The sequence below is a fragment of the Molossus molossus genome, unplaced genomic scaffold (assembly GCF_014108415.1).
Source record: "Molossus molossus isolate mMolMol1 unplaced genomic scaffold, mMolMol1.p scaffold_m16_p_1, whole genome shotgun sequence".
NCBI lineage: Eukaryota > Metazoa > Chordata > Mammalia > Chiroptera > Molossidae > Molossus > Molossus molossus.
This window is the reverse complement of record NW_023425344.1, coordinates 100152218-100179008: the sequence shown is the minus strand read 5'-3', so window position 1 is coordinate 100179008 and position 26791 is coordinate 100152218. Positions and strand designations below refer to the sequence as shown.

Here is a 26791-nt window from a genome sequence, read left to right as displayed (position 1 = left end):
AAACAGTTCCCTTATTGAGTCATGGCTTAAAACGGCAACTTGCCAAGAACCCTTTTTTTAATGCTTAAAATGGGTGGTATTGGGTTGCTTGGGTTGCATGCTAGGTAACTAGACCCCCAAGCCAGAGTCTCTTTGCGCAGTCATGGACCTGCTTGGGCTTGGCTGCTCTCGGGGCCCAGAGGGACCAAACTGAGGGAAAGACAAGTGAGGTGACCCTCACGTGGGCTCGGAACTGTGTCCCCAGTGCAGGAGCCAACGCCAAGCCTGAGCCCGCAGTAATATACTTCTCTGCTGGCCGGGAACTGTTCCCCCATCGATCTAAAGTGTCGAGTGGGTACACTCCATAGGACAGAACCTCGAGTTCTTTGGTGCGTCCGTGTGTTTCTGAACTAAGTGGCCTGTGAGCAGTCGGCCTCAGGCTGTGACGGCAGGCCCGCGGGCCTTGGAGCGCGCTGCTTGAGTGACCCAGGCCCGCGGGCCTTGGAGCGAGCTGCTTGAGTGACCCAGGCCCGCGGGCTCCACGAAGACTCCAGGCCATGCTCCCTGCAGCAGTGGCTCCTCTCCGCTCAGCTGATTGCCTTCGTTCTAAGGCCTCATTTCCCCCCACAACTGTCATGAATCTTTGGGTTTTAGAGCTGGAGGGCACCTTTAAGAGCATCCGATCCAGAACTTTCCATTGTCAAATGGGAAAATGAGGCTCCGAGCGGGACAGGGATCTGCCCGAGACCCTGTAAGTAATTGCTAGCAGATTCGGAGCTGGACCCATGTGTCCTGATTTCTGGTCCATCAATTTTTCTATTATTAGCACAGTGCCTTGCAGAAGAACAGAACAAACCCCCAATCCAACCAAACCCCCCAAAACCTGCAAGTATCTGCCAACCACAGGAATGTACGGATGAAATGTGCACATACTGCGTGTCAGAAGCGACGGGGGGTGGTGAGTGGTTGGGTGTTTCTGAGGCAAAATGAACCTAGACAGCGTCTGCCTATCGAAGCATGGGCTCCTCCATCCCAAGTATTAGTTCTCCCTGTGGTGTCCTTTTTGGGTCATTTCTGGCTGACCGTTTTCTGTGGAGAATTTGGGGGGAGGCTGTCCACCAGAGCAGCAAATACTCACTGTTTATGGTACCTGCAAGTGCATTAATATTATTCAGTCCAACTGTGGCTCCTGCCAGTCCTTGCAGAGTCCCGAGAGAGGTCAAAGAGTTCATGGCCGCACCAGCAGTGGAGTTGGGAGTTGAAGCAGCCACTGAAAAACAAGAGGAGAAGGGGAAAAGGGGGAGAGAAAGCACAAGATGAGTGGAAGCCGCTGGCCCATCCGTCACCTGTGCTCACCACAGCCAGGGTGTCGCGCTCTCACGTCGGGTGGGAGACGTGTGGGACTGGACTTGCGGCACTTCTGTGAGACGTGGTGACTAATAAAAACGATCATAACTCTGTTTCGCCAGTACAGTGCAGCCCTCACGGCAGCTTGGGAGGGGAGAGCTGGAGAAGAGGAGGCCGGTCCTGGGTCGGCTCCGCTCTCATTGCCCCCACTCCAGCCCCCCGTGTCCTGATTTCCAGCCCATCAGTTCTGAGAGGCCCCAGTCCTCCAGCCTCCCTCTGCAGGTTAGCACATTGGGGGGTGGGGGAGGAGATGGCAGTGCTTGGCTTTCTTATTGCTTCTGCTTCAGAGCTGGCATTTTCTCAATGAAGTTTGGAAATAAAAAAAAATCATACATCTTCCTGAGCTTGACAGAAGACTCCAGGACCCTGTCAAGATGGGGTGGGGCACAGGAGAGAGAACCATTTCGGTCCAAACTCTCCTTCCCCTGTTCTTCCCTCCACACCCCTTTTTATTTTTATTAATTTGTTTTTTAAAAATTGATTTGAGAGGGGAAGAGAGAGAGAGAGAGAAGGAGAGAGAAGGAGAGGGGAAAGGGTAGGGAAAAGGGGGTGGGCGGGAGAGAGAAACGTTGATTTGTCGTTCCACTTTATGTATTAATTCTTGTACATGCCCTGACCGGGGATCAAACCCACAACCTTGGTGTATTGGGACAGTGCTCTAACCAACTGAGCTACCCAGCCAGGCCCCAACCCCCCACCTCTTTTTAAAGGACAGCTTTATTAGAACATAATTCACATACCAAAAAATTTACCCCTTTCAAGTAATACAGTTCAGTGGTTTTTAGTATATACAGGGTTGTACAATCAGCACCACTAATTTTTTTGTTTGTTTGTTTTTATTCCTTGCCTGAGGATATTTTTCTACTTATAATCAGATAGAGTGCGTGGGAGGGAGGAGACAGACAGAAACATTGATGTGATAGAGCCACATGGACTGGTCGCCTCCTGCATGACCCCACCAGGGCAGGGATGAACTGCAACCGAGGTACGTGCCCTTGACAGGAACTGAACACAAGACTCACTGGTCTGTGGGCTGACACTCTAACCACTGAGCCAAACCAGCCAGGGCCCACTATCTAATTTTAGAATGTTTTTATTACCTGTCAAAGAAACCCATACCCTTCTGACTCTGGCAACCTCTGATCTATTATCTCTATGGGTTTGCCTATTCTGGACATTTCATATAAATGGAATCTTAAAATATGTGATCCTTTGTGACTTTCTTTTGTCATTTGTCAAAATGTTTTCAAGGTTCATTCATGTTGCAGCCTGTGTCAATGCTTTCTCCTTTTTTTTTTTTTTTTAAATCCTCACCAGAGGATATTTTTCCATTTATCTTCAGATAGAGTGGGAGGGAGGGGGGAGAGAGAGAGAAAGAGAGAGAAACATTGATGTCAGATAGACACATAGACTGGTTGCCTCCTGCATGACCCTGACCAGGGCTGGGGACCTAACCACCACTGAGGTGCATGTCCTTGACTGGATTTGAACCTGTGACTCTTTGGTCTGTGGTCCAATGCTAACTGCTGAGCCAAACTGGCCAAGGCTTGCTTTCTCCCTTTTTATTGCCAAATAATACTCCACGGTATGGGAATGCTACATTTTGCTTATCCATTCACCAGCTGTGGGCATTTTCCACTTTTGGGCTATTATGCATGATGCTGCTGTGAGCATGTGTACAAGTTTTTGTGTAGACATGTTTTCAATTCTTGTGCATATACACGTAGGACTGGGAGGGGTGGGTCATATGATAAACCTGTTTAACATTTTGTAGAAATGCCAAACTGTTTTCCAAAGTACCCTCTATCCTTTTAAAGCTATTATAAATATGTTAAAAAAAAACAAAAAACAAGGAAACTATGCTTAAAGAACTGAAGAATGGTATGATGACAGTGTTTCATCAAATAATAGTGAAGAAATTATAAACATAAACAAGATGGAAATTCTGGAATTGATAAAGGCTTCTGAAAATAACACCTCAACTATCTTACATATGTAGAGCTTTCCAATCTGCTGACTTTTCACACACGTCATCTTTATCCTGGTGATGGAGGTAAAGGCTAAACTCAGCTCTGAGCACGGCTACAAGCAGCCCTTGGTCCATTTCTGGCTGTGGCATCACTGTGAGTCTGAAGCCTCCTTCCCCCCAGCACGGCCCGGGACTTCTCCCACTGCCCGGAGCGGGCCTGCCCAGCGGAGCACAGCCTGCTCGGCCTCCCAGACCACACAGCACTGTTTGCCTCACTGGGATTCCTTTTGGATGAGCCCAGTCAAATGTCTAAAAGTTGAATTCTGCACTGTCACATTTCTGTCCATGTGTGACATTGGCTTCTGACACCTCATCATGTGTGTCTATTGTCTTTCTCTTTTTAAAAGCCAATTATATAGAATCAAACCAATGTTTCTAGTCTGTGTTATAAAACTTTTCAAATACAGACAAAAGCAGAGACAATAATAGTACAAGCTCCCATAAACTTATATCCAGATTCTAGAATATTTAAGAACTCAGCCCCAAAACCTAAGTGTATCTTAAAGCAAATTTCAGACCTTAAGCCATTTCACTTTTACATACTTTCAATGCAACTGTTAAAATTGCAGATACTTTCTTTAAAACCCCAAACCACTGTTAAACCTACAAAATTAGCGATAATTCTTTGGATTCATTATGCGATATCTTATTTAGGATTTTTTTCCATCTGTGTGTATGAATAAGATAGGCCTTTATTTTTCTTTCTTGTTTTGTCCTTAGTTTTGCTACCAAGCTTTTTGCTAACCTCATAAAATGGCTGGGAGAATGTGCTCCTTTTTCCATTATAGGATTTGCCAGTAAAAATGATCTGGGCTTGACATTTTGTTATGGAATAGTTTTAAAAATATTGATTATATTTCTCTAATAAAGAGGGTTATTCAACTTTTATTTTTCCTCTTGAATCTGTCTTATTAAGTTATAGCTTTCTAGGAATTTGTGTATTTTAAGATTTCGAATCTAGACTGGTATAAAAGCCCAAGGTGTTGTTGAAAATAACGAAAGTTTTGGTGGCGAGCAATTAAGAGGGGACTCAGCTCCACCACAGCAGAGTGACGGGCTAACTGGGAGTTTAACAGCGAGAACCAGAGAGAGACAGATGAGAAGAGTCCTCCTGGGGTCAGAGCAAGCTTCAAGGAATGGCCTGGAAGAGTTTCCCTAAGCAGGAGCCTGACTTGAACTGAATCAGGTCGTAGGGGCATTATATGCTGGGGGCCCAAACAGTAGATCGAACAACTAGACGTTAGTGGAGGCTAACAGCTGGACGTGAAGACAATAGGAACAGCCCCACCAGAAGTTAACAGGGAGATCAGGCAGAGTAGCAGTCAGAGAGGCACTTGGAAGAGTTTAGCCACTTAAGGAAACGTAAGAACATCACAGCCCAAGGCAGTGTCCCCTAAGGAGTGACAGCAGAAGTATGTGGTAGTGGAACAGGTTTTGTTGAACTAGTCTAGTCACTAAGCAAATAAGCAAACAAGAACTTGGGTTTGGGGTGGGGGGAAATAGAATGAGGAGGATCAATATCTAGAATTGCTATGCTATAGTACCTAAAATGTCCACTTGTAAACAAATTATGAAATGTGAAAAGAAACAAGAAAGTGTGATCCAAACATGGCAAAAACAAACAAAAAACAGGCAACAGAGACTTTGTTTGAAAGGGCCCAGATACTTAGCAAAGATATCAAAGCAGCTATTATCAATATGTTCAAAGAACTAAAGGAATCATACTTAAAGAACTAAAGAAATAGGTGATGATACTGTTTCATCAAATAATACAGATGCAAATTATAAAACTGAACAAAATGGAAATTCTGAAATTGAAAAGTAAATTACAAAAATGAAAAATTGGCTGTGGGGCTTAATAGTTGATCTGAGCAGGCAGAAGACAGCCTCAGAGAAATGGGGCACACCATTAATCACACTAACACCCATGTAACGGGAGTACCAAAAGTAGAGAGGAGAGCAGAAAAAATGTTCAAGAGAATAATGACCAAAAACTTCCCAAATTTGAGGAGAAACATTAATTTATACATCCAAGAACGTCAACAGACTGCAAATAGAATGACATGAGATCCATGCCCAGACATGTGATACTAAAAAATATTGAAAGGCAAAGATAAAGAGAAAAATCTAGAAATCAGCAAGAGAAAAAAATGACTCATCATGTATAAGGGGATCCCAAAAGATTAACAGCTGACTTCTCAGAACAAACAGTGAACCAGAAGATGGCAGGGAGGCATATTCCAAGTGCTGAAAGAAAAATCTATGAACTAAGAATCTTATATCCAGCAAAACTATCTTCCAAAAAATGAAGGAGAAATAATGACATCCCTAAGTGAACAAAAACAGATCATTTGTTACTAGCAGATGTGTCTTACAGGAAACACTAAAGTGAGTTCTTCAGGCTGAAAGCAAGTGATTCCAGACAGCAATTAGAACGTGAACACACACACACACACACACACACACACACACACACACCCAAAATACCCCAAAAGAAAACAAGCCCAAAGAACACTAATGAAGGTAATTATGCAATTATAAAAGACAGTATAAGTGCATTTTCCTCCTTTCTTCCTTTAATTGGTTTAAAAATCAATTGCCTAAAACAATATGTATATAATTGTGTTGTTGGGCCTGTAACATATAGAAATGTAATATATTTGATAATAAAAGCACAAAGGCAGATAGGAGGACAACACTGTTTTGGAGCAAGGGAATCATGCCAGATGGTAATCACAAAGGGAATGAAGATAACCAGAAACGGTCGATGAGAGTGTTACGAACAAACCCAGCATATACTAGTGCTCCTTTCTCCTTCCAGTTTCTTTAACAGACATTAGGTTGTATAACAATAATTATAACAATATACTGTTGGGTTTGGAACATCTACATGTAATGTGTGTACAAATAATGGCCCAAGTGGAGAGCGTTCTGTAGGAGGAGAGTTCTGTATGTCACTGGGACTGAGAGAGTACAGATCTGAAGTAGGTTCTGGTAAGTTAGGGTGTCTATTGTAAATACGAGGGAAACCACTAAGAAAGTGAGATTTGAAAATATTGAAAAAATCGTGAAAGAGATTAAAATTTTATATCAGAAAACATTTACTTAGTGGAAAATAAAGCCATAAAGGTGAAACACAGGAACAAAAAGATGAATGACATGTGGAAGACAAGAAGTACAAAGGCACATGTCAGTGCAGCCGTATCAGTAAGGACATTAAATACGAATGAACCAATCTTATCAGAATGCAGAGATGGTCAGACTAAGTAAAAAAACAAACACCAGTCCAGCTGAGTGGCTCAGTAGGTTGGAGTGTCATCCTATACACCCTTCCCTTCACCCTTCCTCTCACTCTCAAATTAATAGAAACATGTCTTCAGAGGAGGATTAAACAAGCAAAGCAAAACCCCAAAACCAGATCTGCCTGCGCTGCACGCTGTCTACAGGGGACACACGCACTGAAAGGATGGAAACACACACCGTGCAAACAGCCACCATGGCAGCTGGGTGGGTTATGCCAACAGGACGCAGCAGACTTAACAGCAGTTTCAGAGAGCAAGAAAACTTGGTCAATTGCTTGCATTGCAAAGGACCTTAAGATGCTTTCATGAACATCAGTGTCTTTGTCCTGTTAAAATCTAGCGAATAAAAACGCCAGTGCAGGTATACAGTGACTCTCAGAAGCCCTTGTTTGGTGCAGGGCTCTATTCTTCCTTACCTGCCTCAGACTCTTCATTCCGATCTGAGAGGGGAAGGGCGTGGGCAGGAGCAGGGTGAGCCGGTGAGACGATCCCTCACGGCACAGGAAGTGAGTCTGAAGCAAACTAGGACGGGGTGTGGAGGGGAGTGAACCGGGGGGAGGACTGGATCAGGACAGTCCAGCACTTGGCTAGTAAACATGTGGGAGCTGCTGTCATGATCAGAAAGGCCCCCAGGATCAGCCGCCATTCGCACCAACGATGGAGATGAATGGGTGCCAAAGCACTGAGAGCAATGACCTCAGGAGTCATCAAGAAGGGTCACCACACATTCCCAAAAGTTCTGCGGTGGCCTGCCATCATGACGATGCCATGGAGTGTCCGATGTGGTTGCCAGAGACAAAATGCTTGACGGGGTCTCTTTACCTTAGTCTCTGCAGTTTCAAATTTCAGACCTCAGCCTCCAATCCTCTGTGCCACCCCTTGGGTGGGTCACCCTCCATCTAATCTGTGGTGGCCGGAGAAGGATCATGAGGGTGGTCAGCACGGGCATCCCGAGGACAGGAAAAGGTGCCCTCGCCTGGCCCCAGCAATGCCGAAAAATGAGGCGATAGCTAAATAAGTAACACCACATTACAATCTCATTACCCTCTTCTGAAAACAAAGCTGGAGGCAAACAGGTTGTACATGAAAGTGAGTGCATTGGGCTCAAAGTGTTTCCTCCTCTCCACAGGCTTCTGTTCCTTCATTTTTAAATGGAGGGGAAAAAGCACCCAACTTAAAAGGCTGTGAGGATTAAGGAAGGTAAGCTATGTAATGAACTTGGTGTAGAATGTGGCACCATTTGGGGATTTTTAGGTCATCAGTTATTGGGTACAGACTGAACTGAGCCTATACAGCCTATATTTCATAAAACAACAATAAATTCACAATTGTCACCACTTTCGGTCTGAACACTTTCAATTATTGATGACTCCACAACCACTGGTGGTGTTTCTGTTGAATGACCCTGTTCTGTGTCCCATGAAATTCTAGAGGGGAGCCCACATGCCAAGCTCTGAGGCCCCTCTTCCTCCCCGGCCATGGCGGGCACGGCTAGCCCAGCGCGCCTGCCTGCCGCCCTCATCCAGAGAAATCAAAGCAGCGGGAAGCACTCGTCAGTCACCTGGTCCTGGCTAGTCTCACTGAGAGTCAGGCGGGAAAAGGAGCTGGACAACATTAGAACTGGCTGATTTCATGCGTCATGGGTGACTTTTCACATCCTTCAAGTCTCAGACGGGTCTGAGGGAGAGAGGGGTTCCCGTCAGACTCCGTATGTGCGCGGAGAAGGCAATTTGGACGGCGAACAGTGAGCTGGAGAGAGAACTCCTAGTAGACGCAGCTTAGGAGCCCGGAGGAAGCCTGGGCTTAGGGGCCATGGGAAAGGTGGATGAGGCTGAGTCACTCCCTGGGCCCATTTGGGGACCGATAATAAATAGTATGCAGACTAGAGGTCTCTACACCTTGGTTTTCTATTTATTTAAGAACCCAGGGAGACTGGCTGTAGTGAACGAGACAGAACACAGTTTTCTGACCTCCCCACAGAAGGATGGGGACAGGGAGAAGAACAGGAAGGAGAGGAATCAAGCACGAGACTGAGCAAAAGGAACTCAGTGGGAAGATGCCATGTGCTCCATACCTCTGGGGGGCACTCCGAACACCTGCCCCGCTTGGAGGCTAAGTTGGGAAAGATGTCTTGATTGCATATCTAGCTGCTTTTCAAAACCTTTGATTTCTAACAAATAGTCTATTTAAAGCAAAAGAAAAACTTGCATTTGTCACACAGCCAATCTCAATCAGATACTTCAAAACTAAATATTCAGCAGACGCACCGCAGAGAAGGAGACCCTAGACAAAACAGAGACAAATTAAATGCCACCAACACACCCACTTCCCCATTCCTGTGTCGGCAGGCTGGCAAGAGGCTGCCTTGGGTAACTGCATTCTGCCCACCTAGAATTCCCTTCAGTCTCCAGTGAGAACGGAATCCTTTGCTTTCTCAATTAAACTGCTTACAGAATGCCGAAGGGACACTTCGGGAGAAGGGTGGTAAATAAATGTTGGATCGTAACCGCCCACAGCACCTCTTTCCGTGGGAGGAAGGGGCTCTCTGCAGAGAGACGCCGGTGGGGGTCGCCAGGCCCGCCTCTCCCTGCGCACGCAGTGGCAGATGTCATTCGCCGTATGTCCCGTTTTGTGCCCGTTTAACCAATGGTTGTTAAAACTCCCAACCAGCCCAAAGATGTTGTGACCAGCTGGCTCACCAGGAAATAAAACGGTCATGTGATGGACAAAAGCCATGTTTGTATTACCTCACATGGCAACACAGTTCTGTGCCTTTTTATGGAGGAGAAAAAAGTGCTCGTGGGGACGCGGGGTGTAGACAGGGCAGTTGGTGGTAAGAGGGACGGTTGCGGATGAGTCAACTCTGACCTGGTTGCAGAATCTCTGCTCCTTTGACCAGGTCACTTCACTGTTGGAAAGACTCTAAGTGGAGTCTTGGATGAACAATATATCTAGGAGAGTTTCTGGGCCCAGGTCAAAACTGCAGGTCACAGACAGAGTGCCCAGGTCACTGGGCCCCTTGCGATGCAAGGAGGAAAGAAAGGAGGGGGGGGGGGAGGAAGGAAAAGACAAAAAGCAGCAAAGCAACGCAAAGGAAATAGCGCTACAAGGCCCTGGGAATAACCGCATCTGACAGAACACAGCTGAGAGTCGGACCTGCCCACGCAGCCCAGATACTTGTTTCTCTTCCTAAATCCCCATCAAGAATAACAAAGGACTCTACAGCTTTCACACATGTTCATGTCAGGTTGGATCCTCCCAGGAAACCTGTGATCCAGACACGGAGTCACCCCGCCTTGGAGCCTCGGCAGGAGGGTTCGCCGGGGCGCAGTGCAGTGGCTGTGAAGAGGTGGCCACACCGAGCCGCCATCCACGTGGACAACAGTGTGTGCCGGGGCGCTGAAGAAAACTTTGTTTTTAAATCCTCAGCCAAGGATATTTTTCTACTGATTTTCAGACAGAGTGGGAGGGAGGGAGGGAAGGGGAGAGAGAGAGAAACATTGATGTGAGAGAGACACATCGACTGGTTGCCTCCCACACGACCCTGACCAGGGCCAGGGATTGAACCACAACCGAGGTACGTGCCTTTGACTGGAATTGAACCTGGGACTCTGGTCTGCGGACTGATGCTGTAACCGCTGAGCCAAACCAGCCAGGGCGAATAAATCAACCCAAGTAACAAGCAAACCTAATCTAACCTAAATTTTTAAAAAGTTTTATTTTCTTTTTAAGTTTACTTGTGCCAGAGATAGATGCTTGTTCTTTTTTTCTCAGCTTCCCAGAGACCCGGCCATGAGCGCCACCTCTCAGGAAAACGTTTCTCTGTGCCGTGTGGGTGCTCACTGCCCAGCCGCCCAGCCCCTTGCAGCCCTGGTTTCCTGTGGGAGGCCGAGTGAGGACTCTGGCTGGAGAGGCGGGGCCGGGCCACTGAACTGAAACCCAAGACACCCACGGGCGCTTGACAAAGGCCTTCCTGTTCTGGTCCTTTCTGTCCCCACTTCTGCATTGCTGGGTAGGGAGATGAAGTTTACGCGGGACCTCAGGGCCCTGTTTGAGAGGCAGGTGAGAATTACTTCTATGTTCTCTGTGGCAGGCAGAATAATGGTTCCGTTCCACAAAGACGCCGGAGTCCCAACTTCTGGAACCTATGTTAGGCTGTGTGACCAAGAGGAAGTCAGAGTTGCTGTTCAGCCGAGACGGGAAATTACCTGGACCCGTTGGGAGGGCCAGTGTCATCACAGGGTCCGAGTCAGTGGGAGAGGGAGGGGAAAGAGAACCAGAGACACGGCGGTGTGAGAAGTCTGGCCGGTCACTGCCGGCTCTGACGATGGGCAAAGGGGCTGCGCGTCAAGGGAAGTCAGTGGCCTTTAGAAGTTGAAAAAGGACATGGATTCTCCCCTGGAGCCTCCAGAGAAGAATGTACCTTGCTGATTCCTTGCTTTGAGCCCAGTGAGTATGCTGGGCTTCTGACCTAGAGAACTGTAATATAATAAATGTGTTGTTTCAAGCCACTGAATTTGTGGTACTATTTCACAGTAGTAATTGAAAACTAACATGTTCTCCAATTCACCTGTGCCAAGAATAAAGCTAATAATGAGGGTGGCTCACATTCATTGAGTGCTCACCACATGCTAGTCATTGTTTTAAGGACTGTATCAGCATTAGCTCATTTACCCATTTATCACCCCCCTGTGAGGTGGGGTGTGGAAGGCCCCCAGCTGTAAGTGGTGCAGCCGCGACCTAACCCCGCTGTCTGGCTCCAAAGATGAACACCATGCAGGTATTGAACTTAAACTCCTATTTGCACCTGGCACATACCTTGCGGCTACTGTGGAGATTTCCTGACGGAAGCAATGAATGTGCAGTCTCAGACACCCCACATTTTCTGGCCCTGTCCCTTTCATTTGTACAACCCCGGGCTCGACTTAGCTGAGGTTAGTAATCACCTGCCAAATTGGAATGCTGTGCCTCAGCTCTGAGAAGTGCCGTGATACTCAAATAATCAAATGAGGTGGGACTGATGTCTGATACATTAGACAGTTGATAAACATTTGCTGGGTCGCTATCTGAAGGATGAGAATTTGGTTATTCTGTCCTCAAAAGGAGACATTATTCTTTCCCCAACACTTGAAGGTTCAGCATCTTCCCCCCGGCGAGGCAACTGCATGGATGGCGACCACACCCGCTGCCTTTCCGGTTAGTCTGACCGCCAGGAAACCTAGTCTGTGTGCATACTTTGGAGAGTGTCCAGGCCTGAATGTCAAGTTGAGTGGGAGAGAAACAGCTGATGAAAAGGTACAGAAAGCCTAGAGAGAAGACAGAGGGGAGAGACCGTCTTAGGACTTGGCATCAGAAAGATCCTCTCTGCAGCTCAGCAGACCAGAGCGTGAGGATCAGTGGGTGACAGGTGTCAGGAGGCAGTCAGTCCCGGGGAGTGTCCGTGGGTTAGAATTCTTCCAAAGTGAGCCCTACCACCCTAGGAGCATGCCCTCCCTGTTTATGAAATGCCAAAGCTGAGGCCTCTGGTGGCCACTGTCGGCGGGTTTCGGAAGGCCCGAGGTCATGCTTGATAGACTCAGAGGCCCAGCAAACTCACTTCTGAGCAGGTCTCACTGTTTCTACCTGTGCCAAACGCACGCCAGCTGCCTCTCCTGGCAGGGGAAACAAGGGCTGCAAGAAGGCACAATTCCACGGGTCCAAGGCTGAACTTTCGTGAGGGTTCTGATTTCCACTGCCCACCGCATAACGGAGCCATGGGAAAACACCAGGTCTGTTTCGAGATTGCAGACCTAACACAGGCTTGAGCAAGCTCACTAATAACCTGACTTCTACCTTCTCCTTTCCCAGGCACGCACACAGCAGCCGCCCCACTGAACACACCCAACCCGAACCCTGAATGAATCACAGGGAAAAAGATCACCAAGAGAAAGGCAGTCCTCGCAGTGTGAACCCCTCTCCTCTGACCCATGGCCGAAGAGGCTGAGGTGCTGTCTGCTGGAGGCAGGGAGCACACTGGGGCACAGTAACCATATGTGCATTTAACGGAGAGAGGTCACTTTTTAAAGAGTTAAGAGCCTAGGACTGCCTGCAGCAGAATCACCTGGAGGTAACCTCAGACCTGCTGAACCAAAATCTCTGATGGTGGGACCCAGGGATCTGATTTCAACAAGCCCTCTTGGTGTGTCTGGCTCAATAAAGCTTGAGAACCACTCGTCTCAGGGCTGTCTGAGTGCAGTGCCGTCAAATTCCACCAGTGCTGGGGATAAAATTTCGTTTGCAGCATGGAAATCAGGAGTAAAAGACTCTCTAAGGGTAGTAAGCTATGACACTATCTTTTATATAAGAAAACCCCACCAGGAGACAAGCTCATTAAGGAGCAGGAGTTCCGCCTGTCTTATTTTCTATAACCTACACGAGTAACTGAACCATCGTAGGCACTCAATATCTGCTGAGTGAATAGACGAAAATTCTACTGAAGACTCCACATAGGACGAGGCCAACCTGTGGGCCTGAACGAGCGGGACGAGGGGAGACCCACCCGTTCCACCCCGTGGCCTCGCGGAGGGCTCTGATGCCCCTACCCAACTGAGCCTGTGGCTGAATGAAGGGCCCCTCCAGCCATTCCTTTTTGCTCACGTGCCAGAGGAGTGTGGATGTTTTCAAAAGCAGCATGAACGAAACCGTGGCTGCCTTGTCACCGGGAAGGCAGCAGACACACCCCAGTCCTCTGATGTCGCTCTGCAGGAGGAACCAGGAGCACACAGGGCCAGGTTCAGACCCAGCCTAACGACCTCGCTCTGCCTTTCCCTTCGATTGGAATCAGGGACACACCGAGTAAACGCCAGGCAGAAGGTGGGGCGATGAACAAGGTTCCCGCTTTGGCTGTTCCTCCCAGATCCACAAAGAAAGGAGGAAAATGGCCCTCAGGGGCGTATCAGCCTTTCCCACCGACCACTTCTCCCTGTGAATCACTCTTCTCCACGCCCGTGGCCCTTTCCGCCTGCTCGCGATTGTACTGCAGGTCATGAGTCCCGCCCAGGAAAGACTGTGCTTTCCCCGAACCAAATGCATTCATTTCCTCACATGAACTCTCTTCCCTCTTTTCCTAGACAGCAAGAGTCTTTTGTTTTCTGTTTTCTTTTCCAGCAACAATGAAACAATGTTAACAGAGACAGCCAGAATCTGCCTTCAGTGCCTTCATGAAGACTTCCCCAGCACAGCTGCATGGTGCAAACACAGTGGCTTTGTGGTCCAGGACATAAAATAGTTGTAAGCACAGAAGACTGCATCAACCAAGCAGACATCCGGACCCCGGGCCTGGAAGCTGGGGTCCGCCCGGCAGGGAAGGCTGTGAGGACGTGGAATAATTAAGCAGTGACACAGGCACTATCCTTATTAGCTAATCACAACCGCAGGGCAGTAACAGATACAGTGTCTCTTCTCCCACGGGGTCTAATTATCCCATCACATCCACACCTCTCATGTTCACTTACTCCCTGAAAGATTTTTTTGAGGAGGGGCGGTGGTGGGCAGGCAGAGGGATAATGGCAGGGGGGCTGTCTGTGTTAGAGAAGGCTGTCGAGAGGGGCTGAGGTGTTCTGGTCTCGCTACCTGACGCTGTGACAGGCACATCTTCCGCCCTGTGAGCATCGTGCTGCATCCCTCCCCTCCCCGCTCCCGGCCCCCAGGAGCCCAGGAAGCAACGCGCCGCGGCAGGGGGCAGGCGGGCCATCGCCGGTTCTCCAGAACCCGGGCAAGAGGAAATACAGAGTGTTTGGACTCTGAATTCCTTTTTTTTTTCTTCTTTTTTTTAAATCTTCACCTGAGGATATTTTTCCATTGCTTTTTTTCAGATAGAGTGGGAGAAAGAGGGAGAGAAACACTGATGTGGGAGGGACACATCGACTGGTTGCCTCTGGGCACGACCCCGACCAGGGCCGGGGATCGAACCTGAAACTGAGGTACGTGCCCTTGACCGGAATCGAACCCGCGGCTCTTTGGTCCACGGGCCGATGCTCCGACCGCTGAGCCGAACCGACAGGGCTGAATCACTCGTCAGGCGCTGTCCTGTGGGGTGAACAGTGTGAAGGCGGGAAGCTCGCCCGAAGCGGCCGGGCAGCGTCCTGGGCAGCGTCCTGGGCAGCGTCCTGCTCTGAACGCCGCAGCCGTGCGCACACGTCCGCTCTCCCCCGCGTGCTCCCGGCGCTCCCGCTACTGATGTTCCAAGACAGAAACACACACTATTCGTTGTCACTAAACCTGGGTACCTCCGTAACTTGCCTTATTTTTAGTAATCCCCCCAGTCCCATAAAGGGCGGACACTTAAAGAATTAAGATGTAATTTGGGCTACAAGTCTGAAAAAGTCAGTTTACAGAAACTCAGGACATATGGATCTAACAAGAAAGGAACAAAGGAAAGAAAAAAATTAAATCTGTTTTCTCTTCCAATGGGGTTTCGCTTATAATTTACCAAAATAAATGAAAGTGAAAACCTTCCCTGAGCTGACCTCAGATGTTTGTTTTTACAGATGGTCCTGGACACAGACTGGAAAAGTGTTAGTGATTTCCCCATGAGGGTGAGAACATGTAAGTGGAAAACTCCAGAGATCCAGTTCCGTTCCCCAGGGTCCCCGCATTTGAGCCTCTCATGGTGCAGCTGCAGTCATCTCATGGGGACCATGATGAGGCACCTGGATAGATTATCCTAACGATTCCTTAACAGCAGTGAAATCTGATGAAGGGACCAGGCTCCGGACTCTGCAGACAGTGAGGAGCACAGACTTCCGAGGGGCAAGTGCCTGTGGTTGGGCTTCACCGGAACCCATCTGCATCCTGGCCTTCGGGGGGCCTGGAGGGGGCAGTCTGCCCAGATGGGTAACAGATGCCTTTGTAGGAGGCAGAGCTCCCCTGGGGGAGCATGACGCCCAGGTTGGCAAAGGGTCAGGGGGTTTCCTGCAAAGCTCTAGACTGGAAAAGCCGTGACCTGAAGCTCAGGCTGAGTCGGCGTGCACTTCGGCAGCCCGCTGCCCCTGCACACGGCCGGCCTCCGGGCGCAAACCCAGGAACTGCCTGAAATCGAACCAACAACTCTCCTGGGGCTTCTGGGCCCGACTCCAAGTGATCTCACTCAGTTTAACCTCATAGTGCCATTTTATCTTTGGTAAGGGGTGTGCCGGATCTATACCCTCCAGTCAAATTTCCCACCATTGTGGGAAGTTCACCACCAACAGAGAAGGACAGGGTCTACTCTCTGCACTCACATTCCACACTCGATCGATTGTAGCCAAAAGGCCGAAGTGATCTGCATGCATACTCGAATACTCTTAGGGAAGGTGGGGAGTTGGTTGTTTGCCAAAGGCAAGAAATTCAGAGAAAAATGTCACTGGCTCTTATTCCCGTTTTAAGGTAGTTTCCATTGTCCAGGGGAGCCGAGTGCTGTATCGCTCACAAATAGTGAAATCTTTCCCATATTACATATTTAAAAAAATGTTTTTATTGATTATTTAGAGAGCACAAGGGAAAGAGAGACAGAAACATGGACGTGAGAGCGAAACACTGATCAGCTGCCTCCTGCACGCCCCCTATTGGGGACTGAGCCCGCGACCTGGGCATGTGCCCCGCTGGGAATCGAACCGGGACCTCTCAGTCCATGGGACGACGCTCAATCCACTGAGCCACGCAGGCCGGGCTCCTATATTATACTTTAATGTTGTCATTAAAAAAAAAAGCAACAGTATATATTATATATACTTATTAACCTTAGTATTTCAGTAAGAAAAGTAAAAGCCAGCGATTCCATTTCACAACTGAGAAAACTAAATAGTCTGACTTGCTCCCAATCATAGTCCTTCAGCTGTTGGTCAAGATGTCCACATCCTCTAGAAAGAAAATAAAATTGTACTTCCTCTATTGTGTTCTTTAGATTTAGTATTTTTTAAACCTCTTCCCTGGGTATGAATTTTTTTGGTTGTAGATACTTAAAGTCTTGAACTGTATATGATGTCAATACCTTTCTGTCCTAAATCCTTTACATCCTCATCATTTCCATTTGCCAACTAAATTCTCATTCATGCCTCAGAGGCAAAGGTGTCCCCTCTTCTAAGACCACACCGTCACTGGCCCAGCATTCCCTGTGGGTGTGCGACCCGTCACATATGTTAATATGTGTGCACAGTGGTGGGGGAGCTGGGAAGGCAGGGTGGGGCTGCTGGCCAGGACCTTGAGGCAGAGCCTCCCAGCACAGGAGACTGCACGGCCAGAGCCCACAAGGCCCTGCTCCATAGGAGGGTTTGACTCCATCCCTCACCCGCCTTCCGACTTGAGTCCCTCAGTTTTCCTCTCTCGCTGGCCTCTTCCTTTTCTCTTTTGTTCTGGCTTCTTCTCTTTACCTTTGACATGTTTACGTTTTCTCCATCTTAAACTTTCTTCTCCTATTGACCCTGCTACTTTCATAGACCTAAAAAGAAATCACTAAATTTCATGAAAATGCCATATATAAATCTGTAATTCTCACCTCTAGTCTCAGATCCTTTTTGTCTCCTTAATGACCTCCAGAACTGTGACACCTACTCCACCACGTTAGTCAGCTGGCCCCTCAGAAGGGTGAACGGACTACCTAACTGATACGTTCAAACAGAGGCTCCCCCCTCAGCGCTGGGGAGACCTTCCAAGGCCCTCAGTGGTCAGAACGAGCCCTGTGCACACTGTTTTCTTCCCTACACACGCACACTGGATAGCTGGTCTTTGGCAGATCCGAAGGCCAGCATCGCTGCTCTGGGGCTTGGGGCCATTGCTGAGTAAGGGAGACTTGAACACAAGCGCGTGATCCCAGGGCCGTCGATCTGATCACTGAGATGGACCCCGAGGGATGAGAAGGTGGGAGCCTCTATAGTGTGGGGACGCTGGAAAAAAGGGATGGTTCGGGTCCCTGGCAGGATGGGGCGGGGCAGTGAGGAATTTCATCACACTTCTCAGAATGGCATGCAATTTAAATTTATGAATTATTTCTGGAATTTTCCATTTAATATGTTCAGACTGACGTTGACTGTGGGTAATCGAAACCGTGGAAAGTGAAACTGCGGATGAGGGGGGACTATAGAAGAGGAGGGACAACAGAACCACCTTCAGCACATCCTGCTCCGAGTTCTGTGACTCGGTTTCCAACACGGCGACTTGGCAGCTACCTTCCACCGGCCGGTTCTTCCCTTCTCTTCCACAAACAGCTCACCAGCCAGACTGAACACCTAGTCGCCTTCTCTGCCTTGTTTGGCGAATCCAGCTCAACAATCTCACCCACACCAAGATGAACTCAGCCTCCCTCAGCTCTGCAGTTCATTCTCAATGCACTTCAGCTCCAATCTCTGTGATCAGCTTGAGGGACCGGTGTCCACCTGCCCGTTGGATGCATTTACATGAAAGGCCTGCGTGCATGTGCATAAGCTCAGCACGTGCAAAACCAAATCGGCTTCCACACAGACCTTCCCTCTGACTCCCTTCTCTCTGCTCATGGAACACTGTGACTCTGGGGCCTCAGACTGTATGTGCTCTGTCTTCTTCAGCTCCTTCCTCGTTCCCCCCACATCCTCGGTACCCAGGTCCCATCACGGACAGCCTCGTGCTCCAAGTCCTGACGTAGCTCTTGGATGCCCACGAGAGACAGTCCCGGCTCCTCGATTGTGGCTCTCAGGGCCTCCCATGGCTGTTCTTGTCCATACATCTCACCCTTGTGAAAAATGAGATACATTTCCATTTGCCAACTAAGTTCTTTTTCTGCATTTTTTCATCTTTGACACATTAGCTATCGTCTATTCCATTTCTACCTTTCAAAATCCTACTTATCCTAAAATTTTGGCTCCGATGTCAGCCCTTCTGTTAAAAATGTCCCCCAATTCCTGAAGATGCAATCTCTCCTGGAACAGCACTTCATCTGACAGTTCCCTCCAACGGGACTGCCCAGGTCCGTGCGTTCTGCTTGCGGTCTGTACGTGGCCGCTGCATCGAGTTTATAACAATTCCTGGGATTAAAGCACAAACGAACGAGACATTTCTGTTCGGCTGCTTTCGAGAGTCTCCGTACGTGGGCCTTGGATCATGACGCTCTAGGGCAGCAGTTCTCACCCTGTGGGTCGCGACCCCTTTGGGGGTCGAACGACCCTTTCACAGGGGTCGCCTAAGACATAACAGTAGCAAAATTACACTTATGAAGTAGCAATGAAAATAATTTACGGCTGGGGGTTGCCCCAACACGAGGAACTGTACGAAAGGGTCGCAGCATCAGGAAGTTGAGAACCACTGCTCTGGGGAGTTGTGACTAGAATAAAGTTTTGTTGCCTTTCTCATCCAAAACACACGTAAGCAATGAACACATGCTTTGTACAGCGCGAGCAGTGACAACCGGTTAGATCAGACAGCGTCACAGATGATTCAGTGGGAAAACACGGAGTGGTTGTGTTGTGCAGAACACACCCCCCCGAGCTCCCGCCACACGATGTCGGAGGCTGCGGGCGATATTTACAGTGAATCACTGACACTGGGCACAGCGCAGACTCCGGGGCCACCCGAGGCGTGCACGTGAAGAACGAGAGCCAGTATCTAAAAACAGTAAAAGTGCACCCAAAGCAAAGCAAGAACAAGACACAGAGTGAGTGGCGGCCCTCTGAACCCATGGCAGGGATCTGTCCCACCCCCCCACCCGTGGAATGTGGGCAACCAGCTGTGCTCAGGGGCTCGCATAATCCGGGTGCGGGCTCTGCAGGAAGTGAGGGACCGGGGACCTCTCCCCCCAGCTTCCCTGAGCTGCAGGGAGTTCAGGTCTATTAAGAGATGCTAGGTCAGGGCATCTCATGGACAGTGGGGGCTGCCCAGCCACCTCTCTGAGTTGTTCTGATGGCTGGAGGCGGGGACCCGCTGGTGGGTCAGGGCACCGGAATGAATCAAAGAATCAGCTGCTTTTCTATTTGGACCAAGAGACTTTTCATTTTCTTGATGACAAGTGAAATTTAAAAGTAAGTCCACATCAAAACGCCCAGCCTGTGAAGGGGCTGTCAGAACTCCTCTGGTTGGGGGGTATTCGTTTGTTTTTGTTTTTTTAAACCTAGAAGCAGGATGATCACTACCAAATATAGAAACATTTACTAGAAAGGCAGACCACTGCCAATTGCTTTTTTTAAAAAAATGTTTTAAATGCCTTGAACTTTTGAAATATTTGATTTTCACAAAATGCTCCTCTTGAGAAGACACAGAGCATAGTACCAACTACACATCTCATTTTCCCCGGTTTTGTGATTTACCAAATCCACCCTAATGGCTAATACTACTCCCAGAGCTCCTTGCTGTATTAAACGTGAAGAAAATGGTACAGTTTACAGAAGAAGAAAAAAAGGGAGAAAGGAGGTTCTCTCCTCTCCCCACCTTGGTCTAACTCACAACATTTTAACATAAAGCACACAAAAATACTGGTTATGAAAAGTGTTTTCAAAGGGTGAAGAAGTTATCATTTGAGCTTAAAGGCTAACCAAATAATTTTACTCCAGTGTGAATTTAGTAAAATAATGCTTTAAAAAAACTATAATCTAGCCCTGGCTGGTTTGGCTCAGCGGTTGGAGCATCGGCCTGCGGACCAGAGAGTCCCGGGTTCAGTTCCCACTAGGGGCACATACCAAAATATATGTATATATAATATCTACACAAGGACAGGGATTTTTGTTGGCTTCGTCCTCTGATATGTTTTTAATGTCTTAGAACAGGTAGCAGATGCTCAACAGATATTGTTTAATGAATAAAAATTCATTAGGAAATTATCATCACTATTAGTGACATTTTATTTATGGAACACTCACAATGTCAAACCTCCAGTAACACTGATGAAAATAAAGTGAGCCCCCTAATGTCAAGAACTTAACATGTGGAAACCTCAAACAAACAAGCTGAGCTTTCAGAGTGGGTGCAGTTCTCCTTCGGCAGCTGTCGGGGTGTAACTGACTTGACCCCACAAATAACTGGCTAGTTTTAAAGACGGCCTGGCTGAAACACTGAACCATCTAGCTAGTGAAGCAAGAGACGGTTTTGAGATCTACTTCTTTCCCTTGATAATAAGCATTGAAACAAGATGGGCCTAAGGAGAAAAATGGGAGGTTCAGAGTAACGTCCCCAAATTAATAAAATGCTGAAGTACATACTATGTAGCACATACCCTGAAAAGTTAAATAGGTAGGTGCCCTGCGGACCGGGTGGTCAGGGATGCTCACCTAACCAAGGAGTGCTCTCTGGGGATGAGCTTTCAAAGTAAAGGATTCTTTTGAAAATAAAATGCCTTTATTTAATGTGAGACTCTTCCTTATTCCACATCATGACACCTGAACATTTTGAAAGTCAATCTTCCTAAAATGATTGGAATACAAAAACTGCTCTATATGACTTTGTTCTAATGTAAATTACTATTGATTCATTCTTCAGAAACCGGTCAGACCTGAATCTTCACTTGTGAGGTGTGGCTATTTTTAGATTCCCCAGGACCCATCAGGGGTGCTCAGGTGGGTCACTGACCCTGCAGAAGGTGGGGTCACCACGACTAACCAGGGTTCCTGCTCAGAGATTCGCCCTGGACTAGAATGAATAAAAGTTCCACATTTGTCTTAGAGCATCTTCTTTGCTACTGTTGCTAACTGAATTAAACATACTGTTCCTGGTTTGAAAGAACCTCCTCTCTAGATGGCGAGAGTCAAGGCAGGTGCTCAAACGACTACCACAGTGGGAGTGCGTGAAGTGTGTCAGTGCAAGCATGAAGTCCTGTGGTAGCGGGCAGGGCAGACCACCTCCCCGCTCCACACTTCTGTCCACCGGAGCTCCTCACACAGCTGCTTGCAAAGGAGTCTACATTTGGCTCAGGCTCAGAATCAGTTAAGTGTTTGTTAGAAATAGATTATGTACTTGGCCTGCACAAAGCAGAGGACTTGAAAACAGGTTAGGTCAGCCTATGGCCCCATCTCTTCACAGGGTGCCAGCTCTCGATGGCACCCTGCTCAGGCACAGCAAGGGGGGCGGGGCCTCTGGGAAACGGGAAGGTCTGGGGTAACTTCGTGTGCCCTGCTGCTCATCCAGCCATCCGGCCGGCTGCTTTTCTCCACCCCTGACCTGGGGACACAGGTGTGTGGCTGGAGGTGAGCACTCCCGGCCCTTCCCGGGTGAGGAGTGCGGGGAGGCCCAGCCACAGGAGAACACCTGCAGCCTCTGTTCCCCTGGGACAGCCCTGGAGGCCGCTCCACCGCCCTGCCACGCGGTGCCTGTCACAGCCTTCTCCAGGCAGGGAACACCTGGAAGATGAGGAAGGAAAGAAATACTGCCTAGCATTTCAAGAGAAAACTGTTTGAAAAGTCAATGATGGGAATGGAAAAATGCTTCCTTAGCATTTCAAAGTGCTTTATTCTACCGAAAGAAGTGATCTATTATTGTGAAGGGAGCATTTGATTGAGTGCACTTACACAAGCATTTGGGGAGTTTTAAAACACCTTTTTCTTAAAAAAAAAAAAAAAAAAGGAAATAGAAGGTCAGTGGAATAATGTGGTATAGGAACGCAATACTGTATATCAGACAGAAAATGCCAAAGAAATGTTCATACGTGGTAATAACAACTCTCTCTCCTAAGCTCTCAAAATTACCAAGCTAAACAACGCATCTCTAAGCGGGGTGGAGGGCACACATACCTTTCAAGAACTAGCGGCGTGCCCAGAGACAATAGGTCTCTTTATACCAATACAGAGACACGTTCCTCAAAAAAGGTTCAAAATTGGGTAAGAAGAAATGACCCAAGAATTAATTAACTAAATAGGAGACTGAAGTAAACAAAGAAAAAATTATCATATCAAAATAAGAGACCAGAAACACGATTAAATTAGGCTTCAAAAAACGTGGGAGAAACTTATAAAAGGTATAATACGCATTTACCTGATTTTTATTCTTTCATGATTTAATTTCTAATTTTATTCACTACCATCTGATAATTGCATGAGACACTTATTCTAACCATGGGCAATTTAGACCATTTTAATTTTTATTTCAAGGCCATGAGACAAAGGAACCTATTTATTGCCTAAGGGGATTTTTTTAAAACAAAAATTAAAGCTTAATCTTTCATGTTTTAAAGCATAGACGGTTTAAAATCATTTATAATAATGCTGTAGGGAGACTGTTCCTGGGTATGCAAAACTGAAATAATAAATTTACAGTTATTAAAAGAATTAATCGTTTAGGGGATTGAATTGTCCCTTTTTCTTTCTAGATAGATTTGTCTGAAGTGTAAGAGATATTTTAAAAACAGGGTTAAACCAAGGCCCGTGCAGGAGAGGTGTACTGCACTTTCTGACGGGGTTCTTAATGGAACAATCAGAAGCCCAGCTCTTTATTATTTAAAAAAAATAATAGGCAAAAGCATTGGCCTTGGGAACTGCTATTTTTATCCCCCCCCCCCCCCCCAGGAAATTGTTCTGATGAAATGGAGAGTCATGAATTCTACTAACCACGCTTTCTATGACTTTGAAAGAGTCCCTGATGGAAATTAGACAAATAATTTACTTTCACTTAAACGCCAGATTTTTTAGTTACACTTAAGAAAAATAATTGAAATGTAGATTTAAATCGTTTCTGTGACTGCACTTCAGGATTTTAATGAAATACTCTCAGCTATTATGCAAAGCGTTCCTCAGCAGAGAAGGGGAAGCCTCTCTCAACTGGCCTCGGCCAGGCCTGGGGAGTCTGCGGAGGGGCCGGCGCAGCTTTAGGAGCAAAGGGAAGGACACCTTGTGGGTGGTGGGTCCTAAGGAGAGAGGGAGGGAGGGAATACATCTCAGGACACACGGTACCTTTCATTAAGGCCCCAGGGAAAAACTGAAAACAGTCAAATATGTTTCAAGTTCCTTAAATACGTGGGCCATCTTCCTGGGCTAAGGACACTGTGTTTTGAGAAGGTTATGCACATTCAAGCTCCTGACCACACTGGAGGGAATGTTGGGGACCACGGATGCGGACCTCACCCCTCACCCTGCTCAGCACCACGGCTTCCTTGCTAGTTTGTGATCATGCCAAGCTCCTCCCTGCCTGGCAGCCTTTACACCTGCTCTGTCCTCTGCCCAGTGCCCTTTCCCTACATTTCGACATGGCTTCCTCCTCTTTATTCAGGTTCCCGCTCCAATGTCCGCCTGTCGGAGAAAGAAAGCCTCCTCCAACCTCTCTACTCTCTCCACCTTACTGCCTGGTCTCTCTGCACAGCGCTTGTCCACCACGTCCAGGGCACACCCTGGTTTGCTCTTGTCTGGTTTCCCTGGCGGACGGGAAGGCTGTCCCTTCTGTTCACTGCGGTGTCCCCAGCTCCCAGGGCAGCGCCTGACACGGTACCAGCACTTAGAACGCACCATCAGTCACAGTTCCACGCGGATCAGCTCACACCCACTTTTGTACTTGGCTTCTTAAATCAACAAGTCCTCTTTTAAAGAAGAATTAAAAATGTTCGAATATCAAATTCGAGTCCCTGGAACCAAGGCACATCCCAGCACAAGTAGCATGACAGAAGAATATATTTTAATACAGTCAAATGAACCCTCAGGAAGCAACCAGCAGGCCGTATAGCCTTAACCGGACTGTCAAAATGGCAGAATAATTTTAATGTAGCTACAATAATACATCAAAGGTAAATTTAAGGGCTGATGTTCCAAACTGTGGGCTAGATGGCTCCTGGCCGTACGAGGAAGAGAGTTTTCATAAGAAAAAAAGTATTATTTTTTCTGCCTTGTTACCAATGATATGCTCAGTGCCTGCTGGTTATTTTCAATAAAAGGGATGGATGGTGAAGGCCATCCTTTTGGAAAAATCAGAAAAATTTACTTTTGACAAAATAAAGCTGTCACTGCTTTCTCTTTAAAATAAAAAGAGCAAATCCTCTTCATTTTCATATGAACCAAAGTGTTCGGATTCTGAGTGACTTTTAGTTCTCTTCTCTCCAAATAAAATATAGTTTAAAATATCAGCTTCTGACTAAAGATACAATGAAATGTGTGAGGTTTTAATGTAACCATTTCATAGTCTTCATAGGGGAGATCAAAATTCTTATTCGAGAAAATACCTTCCAATCCGATTTATATAGCAGATATGTCAGAGAGGTTAATTTTCATAAATTTGTTAAGAAAAATCACTATTATTTTTTATAAGAAAGGGATTTACAGTAAAAAATGTGTATTTCTTAAAAAGGGTCACTACAGGATTTATTTTATTTTATTGTTTCTTTATCTTCACCAGAGGACATTTTTGCATTTATCTTCAGATAGAGCAGGAGGGAGAGAGGGAGAAAGAGAGAGAGAGAAACATCGATGTGAGAGAGATACATCAAGTGGCTGCCACCTGCACGACCCCAACCGGGGCCGGGGACATACTGCAACTGAGGTACGTGCCCTTAGTGGGAACTGAACCCCAGCCTCTCTGGTCCATGGGCCGACGCTGTAACCGCTAAGCCAAACCGGCCAGGGCACGACAGGATTTATTTAAATAACATTAGAGCTATAAGTTAATTCATGGGGGGACAAAGTGGACAGTTGTTTTCCAGGAATACCATTTGTTGTACGCACGAGGCCCACAAGGAGTCATGGCACGTTTTTGGAGACACTTTAGAGGATAAAGCCAGTGCTCTACAAGCTGTAGCTGTGAGACCAGAGCACATTGAGGATACATCCCCAGCTCCTCCTACACGTCTCCCTCCAAACTGTACCCGGAGGGAATGTATCTGACGCGCTGTTTTATAAACATACCGAGGGCTATTGCCTTTGAACCTGCCGGGGGCTCCTTGCTCTCTGATGTCAGAAGCCTTAAGGAAGCTGCCTGTACTTTCAATTTCTGCTTTTCTGGAAGAAAACCCTGCGCTATCACATAAAAGTTTTTTTCAACACTTAGCTAATCTTTCGGGCACAGCCGATAGAGGGTCATGAGGTTTTTTTCAAAGTCAGAGAAAGCTTGGAGATTGTCCAGGCCAACTCCTCCAGGCGAGAGGAGGAGGTGAGATCATTTATCAAGGTCTAGAAAATGCAGAGAAGAAGAAAAGCCAGCGAAACATTTCTTAACAAATCACGGTATCCAAGCAACCACATTATGCCTGGCTTGTATGAAAGAAAAATGGCATCTGCTTTTGAATAAGGCAAGAAAATGTCTGAGGAAAGACTTTAAATGACACAACCCAGAACATGACCATAAACAAACAACAGAGATGGTCCCGCTAGACTGGACTTTAAAGTTAAACGTGAAGAATGGTGCCGGTGTGAAATGTAACATTGCAATGAATAGGGGTTTTGAGATTTAACAGAGAATTCATAAATTGCTAAAAACAAACAAACAAACAAACAAACAAACAAATCAATCAATAAAAGATAGGAGAAAAAGCCTGAGGGATTGAGGCTTTCCAAAACAGTGAAGCCCTAACGAGGACTGAGTGGCCAACACATTTTTGAAAGAAAATGAATGCATGAGAACCACTAGCATGGTGGATTCCCTCATAGAAAACTTATTTCCATTGGAAAATAAAACAGACACACATTGAAAGTTTGGTTCTTTAAAGAAACAAGTTAATGCTGATGCCCAGCCAAGTCCCCTGGCTCTGTCCGGACACGTCTACCCTGCGCGCGGCACCCGGGTGCGTGCAGACCTGGGTACCCTTCTTTCCGCATCCTTACCGGGGCTGGTGAGGGCTCCCAGGGCGCTGCTCGTGGTGGACAGAGGGTTTGCATTGGTGGTGGTGGCTGAGGTCTGGGCCGCGGCTGCAGCCGCCGCCAGCGTGGCCAGATTCTGTAACTGCAAAGCATTCATGCCTGTGAGAGAAAGAGAAAGGCACCTTTAGCAATAGACCCACTTTCCCGGACAGACGATGGAGGCAGAGGCCCTGGGCAATGGGCCCTGCGATGCATGCCTTGGTGGCTCATGTGTCCCCTACCCTCTCAGCAGAGTTATGGTGCTGCCTCTCCTAACCTAGGTACCCTTTCCAGCTGCATCAGCTCAGGGCTGGAGAGGTCATCAGAAAAGTCAAATTGAGACTGCTCTGTGT

The 26791-nt window shown here is 47.3% G+C and overlaps 1 protein-coding gene across 8 annotated transcripts in view; it reads right to left on the bottom strand.

Annotated features, from left to right (window-relative positions):
• Positions 1-26791, bottom strand: part of CELF2 (CUGBP Elav-like family member 2) — a 317950-nt gene that overhangs the window by 16602 nt on the left and 274557 nt on the right. For 5 of the 8 annotated variants that reach the window (XM_036264792.1, XM_036264782.1, XM_036264822.1 and 2 more), the window contains 2 exons: positions 26424-26558; positions 1118-1249 (listed from right to left, as the gene is read on the bottom strand). In XM_036264792.1, coding sequence (XP_036120685.1) covers positions 1118-1249; positions 26424-26558 — 267 coding nt within the window. The remainder of the gene's footprint in view (positions 1-1117; positions 1250-26423; positions 26559-26791) is intronic. The other 3 variants (XM_036264801.1, XM_036264832.1, XM_036264843.1) reach the window with 1 other exon arrangement.